Here is a 10,267-nt window from a genome sequence, read left to right as displayed (position 1 = left end):
TTTATTTCCTGGCAAAACCAGCGTTAAGCTGCTCGCCGGTGTTTAGTATTAAATTTAAAAGATAAGGCAAGTGTCTCCAGCAGGCCCTGGGAGGTTCTACTCTCCCTCTGCTGTGCCCTGGTGAGACCACCCCTGGAATCCTGTGTCCAGTTCTGGGCTCCCCAGTTCAAGAGAGAAAGTTACCTACTGGAGAGTGTCTAATGGAGAGCTACGAGGATGATTAAGGGACTTGAACATCTTTCCTAGGAAGGGAGACTGAGAGAATTTGGGCTGTTCAGCCTTGAAAGGAGACGACTGAGAGGGGATTTATTAACATATAGAAATATTTGAGAGGTGGAGATCAAGGGGAAGGGAAAATCTCTTCTCAGTGGTGCCCAGCAATAGAACAAGGAATAATGGGTTTAAATTCGAACATAGGAAGTTCCACCTCAACATGAGGAGAAACTTTTTCCCTCTGTGGGTATCAGAGCCCTGGCCCAGGCTGCCCAGAGAGGGTGTGGAGTCTCCTGCTCTGGAGACTTTCCAACCCGCCTGGACACGTTCCTGTGTGGCTGCCCTGGGTGACCCTGCTCTGGCCGGGGGGGGCACTGGGTGAGCTCCAGAGGTCCCTTCCAACCTCCAGCATTCTGTGATTTTAGGGCAGATGAGGGGGATCTGAGGTGTAACCATCTCCAGGCTTCTGTAGGAATTCTCACTGGTCTGCTGGAATGGAACTCACTCACAGGTCTCGTTGTGGTGCAGTTCCAGGGATTACTCGGCCCCCGTGAACTTCATCAGTGCTGGGCTGAAAAAGTCCGCAGCGGAGGATGTGTCAGAAGAGGACTCTGATGAAGATGAAAAGCCCATTAAGCAGGAAGAAATCCCTAAAGAGTTTGTGCCGAAGAAGTTAAAAACAGTGAGTTATCCAGGAAGGTTTCAGTTCTCTGTGGTGTATTTGTGAAACTTGGGCTGTAATCAGAGGTGCTGAGCACTACAGAAAAGGGGAGATAATTAAAGCCAGAGAACCATGTGTGACAGCATGCCTTTCAGGAAGGGGTTTTCTCTGTCCTTTAGCTGTTCTAATATATTGTTATGTGTCCTGGAAACATCAGTCTTCTTAGCTTCCTTGATATTCCCTTTGGATAGTCAAGGTTAAAATAAAAGAATGCCCATAGTTTACTGCCTTCCAAAGACTCTTTTCTTCTAAACTCACAAAACAGTATTACACTAAGTTACCAAACACAGAATCAGGAAGCAGCTTCACCTGAAGTCAGTGGTAGAACCTAATAACTGCCAGGTTGTCAGTCTAAGCTTGTCAGGGCTTTCCTTTTCCATCCGAGGAATTTCAGGAAGGTCCATAGATGTGAGGAGACACAAATCATGACAGAGCAAGCTGTGCAGTGTAGTGACAGCTGAATTGCTTTTGGGAAGAATCTTCTTTTTGAGTGAAAACTGAAGAGCATGGTTAACCACAACGCCTTAAAAAATGTCATGTGGGGTTGTTTGTTTTAACAGGGTGGTAATTTCAAGCCCAGTCAGAAGGGCTTTGTAGGGGGGACAAAACCCTTCATGGATTTCGGCAGCTGGGAGAGACACACTAAGGGAATTGGACAGAAGCTTCTCCAGAAGATGGGTTACGTCCCTGGAAGAGGTCTTGGGAAGAATGCTCAAGGTACGGTGGTTGTGTGACAGGTTCCTTCTTGTTAACTAGGAATTTGGAGAAGAGATTGCATTCTTTAAAGAACTGCCCCCTCCATATGGCTTCATCTGCATCTCTTGCAAGTGATCAGGGTCCTCATGGTGAGATTCAATTGCATTTAGCCTAAAAGAGGTCAGTTTTATGCTCTTGTTACTTTGTAAGAGAAAAAGAGGAAGAAAGAAGGGAGATAAAATTCCAGAGATAGCCAGCTCGCAGAACCAGAGATGCTGTTTTATGTGATAGAGTTAAAAAAGGAATGAATTGCAGATGTGAACAATAGTCTGCTTTGGTTTGGGCTTGGGTTATTTTTTTGTATGTGCTGGAATTAAGTGATTTTATAGCCATTAAGATATTGGTGAAGTGGTAGAAGATACCATAGTGATAGAGGCGGAATACCAGGCGGGATGTCTGTGCTGGTTTGATAACTTGGGGTGCTGTTAGAAAAACCACCCCCTGTTCTCTCAGTAAGTAAACTGTTCTTTTGGGCCTGCATATTGTCCTCTTAGGTATCATCAATCCGATAGAGGCCAAACAGAGAAAAGGCAAAGGAGCGGGGGGGGCGTACGGCTCGGAGAGAACCAGCCCGTCTTTGCAAGACTTCCCTGTTGTGGACTCAGAGGAAGAAGCCGAGGAGGTATTTTTATGATTCGTGGTCTATCTGTATCCCTGTTGTGTTGTACATACAAAATTCAGTTTGAATATTAGTTTCCATGCCAGAGAAAACTGAAAAAAGATCAGAAATGTGATTGTAGCGTGGCGAAGAGGGTGGTTGACCGGACCACAGCATGGGAGCTGGTTTGTCGCTGAGCTTTACCACTTTCCCAGTTATTTTGCTATACAGCGTTCTTCATTGATCTGGTGGTTGTTTTCCTGTAGGAAATCAAGATAAATTTGGAGCGTGACAGAGAGCAGCAGCCATAACTCCTCTTTGTTTTTTGCTTAGGAATTTCAAAAAGAGCTCAGTCAGTGGCGGAAGGATCCGAATGGAGGCAAGAAAAAGCCCAAATACAGCTATAAGACAGTAGAAGAGCTGAAAGCCAAGGGTAGGATCAACAAGAAGCTTTCGGCCCCTCAGAAGGAGCTGTCTCAAGTCAAGGTAAGGCTGATAACCCAAGAGGTGGCATCTCTGTGAAGCGATTTGTCCACTTCGGTATCGTGAGTGCTGTTCAGCCGTTGGTAACCTTAACAGAAGCATGTTCTGAGAGCTGTCTCGGCAGCCTCATGAAAACCAGGAGCTTGCACTTATTGCTGTGTTCCTTAGGATGTTGGATTTGGTTTTAAGCAAGTTCTTTGGTCTCAGAAATGCAAATGAGCTTAAATGTGGTGGTTCTTTTTTATTGTTTCACATTTCTCGTAAATGAAATGCTCGTCCACTTCTGTAAGCACAGTTGCCCTTATGAGATTGTACATCTCGATGTGTAGTTTGAACCATCTTCTGTCTAAAAAGGACAGTGGGGAATCTGTCTTGTATGCACCTTATAAAATTACTCATCAAAAATGAATGTGTCTTTGAAAAAAATGTATAAAAGTACCTAAGACTTTGGTGCAGTAATGAATAAATACTACATGCATTGTCGCTCCTTGTAGAATTACTCAGCAAAGTGATAAAACTGAGATTAGAAGAGGTGACTCTTCCAGCTTTGATTCCAAATTGTTTCTTACTCATTTTAACACTTAATGTGTGGAGGCAATCCCCACCTGCCTCATTCAGAGCCCCAGTGTGTATTGGTAGCCTGCTGGAGTAATTGAGGTTTGTGGAAATCTCCAGTTTTCAATTTGGAGTCAGGGATTTCCCCCTTTTTTAAATGTGAGATACAGTTTGGGTGTTGTTTTGTTGGGGTTTTTTTGAGACGTGTTTGTTCTTATTTGTTGGAAGGTCATAGACATGACGGGCCGGGAGCAAAAGGTTTATTACAGCTACAGTCAGATCAGCCACAAGCACAATATCCCTGACGACAGTCCTCAGCAGCCACTGGGCAAAGACTCCAAGCCCCAGGGATTTGCCTTGCCTGAGCTGGAGCACAACTTGCAACTGCTCATTGACATCACGGAGCAGGAGATCATCCAGAACGACCGGCAGCTGCAGTACGAGAGAGACATGGTCGTGAACCTGAGCCACGAGATAGAGAAGATGTCGGAAGTCCTCTCGCACGAGGAGAGGGCGATCAGCAATCTCAGCAAGGTGCTGGACATGGTGGAGGAGTGCGAGAGACGGATGCAGCCCAGCTGTGAGAATCCCTTAACCTTGGACGAGTGTGCAAAGATCTTTGAGACCCTTCAGGACAAGTACTACGAAGAGTACAGGATGTCTGACAGGGTAGACCTGGCCGTGGCAATCGTCTATCCTCTCATGAAGGATTACTTCAAGAACTGGGATCCCCTCAAGGTGTGTAGTAGTTTATCTGCACTTCTTACTTGAAGTAAGTCTTAAGCAGTCTTTATTATCTTGAGTCTCCCTGCCCCACTCCTTGTCCCAAATTCCTACCAGTCTGGAGAGAAGGAAAAAAAAATAAAAGAGCAAACCAAATCCCCACTCTCGGACAATTGCTGTGACTGAGGGCTACTGTTCCACAAAGTAGCTAACAATTTAGCAGCTTGTAATGCTGAAATTAATCCCTTTCATGGGTGTTGCGAAGAATAAGTAGGTGAAAGCTAAGTCTCTATTTGTTGTTTTTTAGCAAAAGCAGGAGAGCTCTGCCTTTCAGGTGGTCAGATATGTGCTGTCTATTCTTAAGGCCATTCAGACTGTGAAAGGCAAGAATCCGAATTCTCTCTGTACACCTGGAAATGTTGAGACCATCCTCTTTCCCCCCTCAGTTGTATGTTAAATCCACAAAGTGGGATTTTCCTCTTGTGGCACTTCACTGATCGTGGTTGTGAGCTCCTAGCTTGCCTTTTCAGAGGGTGAGAAGGGTTATCTGCAGCCAAGCAGCCCACTCCTGCTAGGTACCAGCTGAAATGAGTGAGAAAGGCTGACGGCCGCTCCTGCCTTACCCTTTCCAGGACTGTACTTATGGCACTGAGATCATAGCCAAGTGGAAGAGCCTTTTGGAAAACGATCAGCTGTTGTCACACAGTGGGCAGGACCTGTCGACAGATGCTTTTCACAGGTAAGGAGGAAGGGAGTTGTACTTTGTGCAGCATCCTCAAGTGCTGCTTCCTTAGGGATGGATAAAAGAGGCACAAGCGTGCTTCCCAGATGACTCTCTTGATGTCTCTGTTAAAATCTAGCAGTCAGCTCTATAAAAAGGAGTAGTTTTGTAAATAATATTTGGTTTATTTAGGCTTGGGGCTATAGCTTTAAGCTTAGCTTTGACTTTTGGTTTGTTTGGGTTTTTTTTTCCCCCCCAGACTGATGTGGGAGATCTGGATGCCGTATGTCAGAAACATCGTGGCGCAGTGGCAACCGAGGAACTGTGGGTCGATGGTGGATTTCTTGGATAGCTGGGTAAACGTTGTTCCTGTCTGGATACTGGATAACATTCTGGATCAGCTCATCTTCCCCAAGCTACAGAAAGAGGTAAGACGAGCAGGCTGTGCTAGAATGAAGCCATGCTCTGCACTAGTATTTGAATTTCAGCCAACTGGAACTTTTAAAACACTGGCTTGCTGCCTCGGCCAGAGCGTTCAGGAGTTAGGAGGGTGCATTAGGGCTCTTCTTGCATCTGGCAAGACTTACTGCTAACAGATAGACATACTTTAATACTTTTCTCTGCTTTACCCCAAGGTCGAAAGCTGGAATCCTTTGACAGACACCGTCCCGATCCATTCGTGGATCCACCCCTGGCTGCCCCTGATGCAGGCACGGTTGGAGCCGCTCTACTCCCCAATCCGGAACAAGCTGGCCAACGCGCTGCAGAAGTGGCATCCCAGCGACTCCTCTGCCAAACTTATCCTCCAGCCCTGGAAAGATGTGTTCACACCTGGCTCCTGGGAGGCTTTCATGGTCAAAAACATTGTGCCTAAACTAGGTGAGACAAGCCAAACAGTGCTGCATTTCTGGAATCTGCTGGTTGCCACCTTCTGTTACTAGAAAAGATACGTGTTAACACGGTTGACAGCAGCGAGTTTACACCAAGCTTGCTTGCATCTTCTTTTCTGCTACCAGTACTGTGCATTTTTTTTTTTTTTTAGAGAGAGTCGTTGTAGAAAATACGGAGAGGTGCTCTGATTATTCTCAATGGTTTTTGTTGTATTTTTCTGAATAATCTGATTCCTCTGTTCTTGAGCTGATAGGAATATCTGGTAGCTGACAGGTAGTACCAAGCTATATGATGTCTCTCTGTTACTCCTGTCTTTGGTTTGTGCTAATGCATGGCTGAACGGGGAATTACAAACTATGCAAACTGGCTAAAAGGCTCTGCAGTCTGCAAAGCAGTCGAATGTTTTAAGTTTCTGGCAGCAAACTGTAGTTGCTGGAAATGGAATCGTGCTGTTCTGGTGGCTGGGATTGGCCAGAAGGTTTAAAGATCCTGAATGCCCCTTAGAGTAACAGGCACTGCAGGTGCTCCTCAAATCATGAGTGAAATAGGTCAGAGCACTGATAAAACTGAGTTGAGTTCTTTTCTAACTCTTTTCCCCCTTTTCTCAGGGATGTGTTTGAACGAACTCATCATAAACCCCCACCAGCAGCACATGGACGCCTTCTACTGGGTGATTGACTGGGAGGGGATGATTTCTGTCTCCAGTCTCGTCGGGCTGCTGGAGAAACACTTCTTCCCAAAGTGGCTGCAGGTGAGAAACTGTCAAGGCTGAGTCAACAGGCTTGATTCACCGTGAAGTGTTTCAGTGCATCCTGCCTAGAAATTGCTGCTCTAGTGCTGGAACGGTTTAACTGCCAAATGGAGTGGTTTCCACTCATAGCTCCGTAAGCATTAGGACAGGCTGTCACAGTCCTTTCTTTTCTCAGTAATAAACTAAGTGATATTAAGCACTCTCTTCCTTAAATGTACCCGTCCTACTGCACTTACTCCGTTGTGTTGTTTTGCAGGTGCTGTGCTCTTGGCTTAGTAACAGCCCCAATTACGAAGAGATTACCAAGTGGTACTTGGGATGGAAGTCCATGTTCTCGGACCAAGTGCTAGCACACCCGTCCATCAAAGACAAATTTAACGAAGCTCTCGATATCATGAACCGGGCTGTCTCTTCCAGTGTCGGTGAGTGGCTTATGAGGATGGCTGAGTGGACGCTGAAGGCAGCACCAGTGTTTGGTCCCTGGGAGCCTGTGTTTCGGTGTGGCACTGCTGCATTGCAGCAGCTCCCGTGAGCAGTGAAATTTTTCCCTTGCTGTGTCCCTAAATAACACCCGTAAGGTGCTTCTTAATAACTCTCTGTGCTTCGCTGAAGCAGAAACAGATTTTTGGTGACTGATTCTCCACCAGCCTTGCCTGATTCTAATGTATCTTATGTCAGTCAGTGAGAGACCATAATTTAAAGGTGCTGACTCTCAAAGATGTAATTTGCTGGGTTTTTTTTCTTTATGGTGAGGTGCTGGTTCTTCTGAGCTTTAGAGCAGTGCCCTTTCCTTCCACACAGCATCTCCCTGTGACCTAAAAGGGATTGTTAAGGATTCACTGGGAATTAAACTGTAGAAAAGAGAGAAGGCTGCGCCTGGGGGAGCAGCAGTGAGATGTGCCCTGCCCTCCAAGGCCAAGAATCCCTTTCCTCTGTTCCCCCTGCCTGTGTGCCGCGCAGCGCGGTAGAGAGTTCGCACCAGAGACGTGGAAGGTTCCTTGAGACCGATTTTAAGTGTTATGTTTATTTCTGTGGTAAAATGACACAACTACGGGCAAGTGTTGCACTGAGGGGAATTCACCTATTGAGCAACCTCCTGCATGATAGTGATGCAGCCAGAAAGTGAACTTGAGGGCTGAGAGTGAAAGTGCTGTTAACACAGCACCGCTTCTTGCAAAGTGCTGCTGCTCCATCCTTGGCCTGATTTTGCAGCAGTCCCCGTTTGTGACCCAGCAGTGCCACATGGAGACCACAGGCTTGGTTTGGGCTTAGAGGAGGAGGGGGGTTTTTTGGTAGCTGTTTTTCGTCATTCGTGTTTTCCCTTTGCCAGTAGCAGTGTGGCATCCTCCTCTCCTGTAGGTACTGAGAAACAATTGGGGATGGTATAAGATCCTGTTGCAGTTCTCAAATTCACCTGGCTCCAGTCTCTGCTTTATTAGCAATAACAGTATAAAATTTAAGGAATGAGGATGTGCAAAGGAGGATCTGGAAGGTTATTGGTTGACTTTACCGTATGTGCCCTGAACTGCAGTTTACCCATAGGCCTTCCACCAGGAACGGACCTTGTTTTCACACGTTTTATCTCTCCCACCAGGTGGGTACATGCAGCCGGGCGCTCGGGAGAACATCGCCTACCTCACCCACACCGAGCGCAGGAAGGATTTCCAGTATGAAGCGATGCAGGAGCGCCGGGAGGCCGAGAACATGGCTCAGCGTGGCATCGGCATGGCCGCCAGCTCCGTCCCCATGAACTTTAAGGACCTCATTCAGACAAAAGCGGAGGAGCACAACATTGTTTTTATGCCTGTGATCGGGAAGCGGCACGAGGGGAAACAGCTGTACACATTTGGACGGATCGTCATTTACATCGACAGGGGCGTCGTGTTCGTACAAGGAGAAAAGACTTGGGTGCCGACCTCTCTCCAGAGCCTTATCGACATGGCTAAGTGAGGGCCAAGCTTTGAACTCTGAAGACCCTCCCCCTGATCTTTGTAGTGCAACTGTCTTAGAATAAAGAAGTTACAGATTTGTAAATAATGTGAAATTTTAACTGTATGCCAGGGTTTTTTTCTTAGAATAGCTGAACAGGCACTGTCAAGAGATGAACTGACACATGGAGATCGATGTTAAGGAAGAAGCATTTCTGACGCTTGTGTAATTGCACTTGTGACAGAGGTTCAGCATTTTAGGAAGCACGGGAGGTGATTCTCTGCTCCAGCAGCAGATGAGCGAGGACTGCTCTAGCTGAGTTGTGAAGGTCTCCAGCACCAGGAATGTCACAGCTTCTCCTTGCCTGCTGCACTGCTCTGGCAGCAAGTTGCTGTCCTGACAAAGTCCCTCACTGCTGCTCTGGGCATCCTCCCTGCCCTGCCCAGGCGCAGCTGGGAGATGGGGGATTTTTTGCAGCAAATTCACAGAACCTGTACTCTGGGACCACAGCAGTTCAGGGCACAGAGGTGAGGGAGGGAAACTGAAGCTTTTTTTTCCCTAGAGCGAGAAGACCTGATTCTTCCCAGAAAAACAGATACAAAGAGCTGATTTTAGCAGCACTGGAGAGCTGAAGACCCCTGCCTGTGAGAAGGCTTTTATAAGTCTGCTTTTGGAACTACACACCAACACCTTCATCTGCAAGCCCTTCTCAAATACTGCCCCCTTCCTGATGCTTCAAAGTGTGCACAGTACGTGTAAAGACTTTAAATTGTTCATGAAAGGGGAGGGGATCAAAAGAACAAGCATTGTGCAGCACGGATGGTTTAAAAGGCATGTTTTCACTGAATTACTTCACTGCATTTAAGTGAGTATAAGTCAAAGCACAGCTGCTACCTTTTATTAAAGATACAAAAATGTCCTGTCAGTGTTCGGGTGTTGCCACTTTTGGAAGAACACGATGACACTGTTGGTGCTTGAGCTTCACCTCAGGAAGAGATGCAGCCCCCAGGCCCCCCCTGCAAAGAGGGGTCAGGGCTCGGCAGCCGCGGGGCTGCGCTGGGCGCCTCTGTCCTCCTTCCTGATGATCTCCAGGTCATCGCAGTCCTGGTACGTCGGCTCCTCCACGAAGTCCCAGACCTCAGGGGAGAGTTCCTTCAGTTTTCCCAAGGGAAACCAGTGCACGGAGGTGTCGTTAAAGGTGTCCAGGTACCGTGGGTGGGCTGGCAGTGCCACCTCCTCTGTCCCTTTCAAGACCTGAAGAGCATATGGAGGTAAAGTTGTATACGATGCAGAAGACCTTCTCTGCAAAGTTGAGCTGGTGGAAATGAGGAGGGTGTCTCCTTAGGCCAAGCCCAAAGTGATTCACTTTAACATTGTAGCAGCAGGTAAAAAAGGTTTTAAAAACGACCACCCTCTGCAATCAATTTCCATTCTCATTGAAAAGTGATTTGTCAACACAAAATGATGTTAAAAAACTAGTGTGTCCTACCTTTGCTATGTAAGAATAATCCCTCTCCAATATTCTTGACAACAGCCTAGAAGAACAGCAGGTAACCAGCGTTAGAGATGACCCCCCCGTGACCTCAGACAACTTTTCTGAACAGACAGGTGGGGACAAAAAGGGGACAGCAAGGTGAAAGTGAGCAAAACACAGAAATCCTTGTCAGAAGGGATAAAATAAGTGAGTAAAGGAAGGGAGGAGAGGAAAACAGGGTGGGAGGCCTCAGCCCCCTTGGGGGGGGCCCCCCCCTGCCTCCCCTCGATGCCCCTGAAGCTGTTCCCGACGATGACCATCCTGGACAGGGCCTCCGCGGACCAGTTCCTCCACAGCAGGTTGTTGTACAAGGCTTTCCCGCAGTGCACCATATAAAACAGCGTGGCCGAGCCCTCGATGCCGTGCTTCCCCTCCTGCGCGGCAGAACAGAC

The 10,267-nt window shown here is 47.2% G+C and overlaps 2 protein-coding genes across 2 annotated transcripts; one reads left to right on the top strand and one right to left on the bottom strand.

Moving 5' to 3' along the window:
• Positions 1-741: 741 nt before the first annotated feature.
• TFIP11 (tuftelin interacting protein 11) lies at positions 742-8,467 on the top strand (the record flags this gene model as incomplete). Its single annotated transcript, XM_009878986.1, has 11 exons — positions 742-895; positions 1,495-1,651; positions 2,185-2,312; positions 2,622-2,774; positions 3,555-4,064; positions 4,682-4,788; positions 5,030-5,198; positions 5,406-5,649; positions 6,270-6,412; positions 6,669-6,834; positions 8,007-8,467. Coding segments are annotated over 11 exons (2,287 nt in total), but the record flags the coding sequence as incomplete, so codon positions are not given.
• A 903-nt stretch (positions 8,468-9,370) lies between these two features.
• Positions 9,371-10,261, bottom strand: SRRD (SRR1 domain containing; the record flags this gene model as incomplete). Its single annotated transcript, XM_009878985.1, has 3 exons — positions 9,371-9,595; positions 9,831-9,876; positions 10,095-10,261. Coding segments are annotated over 3 exons (438 nt in total), but the record flags the coding sequence as incomplete, so codon positions are not given.
• Between the last annotated feature and the right edge of the window lie 6 nt (positions 10,262-10,267).

This window comes from Apaloderma vittatum, unplaced genomic scaffold, assembly GCF_000703405.1.
Source record: "Apaloderma vittatum isolate BGI_N311 unplaced genomic scaffold, ASM70340v1 scaffold19471, whole genome shotgun sequence".
Taxonomy (NCBI): domain Eukaryota; kingdom Metazoa; phylum Chordata; class Aves; order Trogoniformes; family Trogonidae; genus Apaloderma; species Apaloderma vittatum.
Note: the sequence above shows the minus strand (reverse complement) of the source record. Positions and strands in the feature narration are given on the sequence as shown.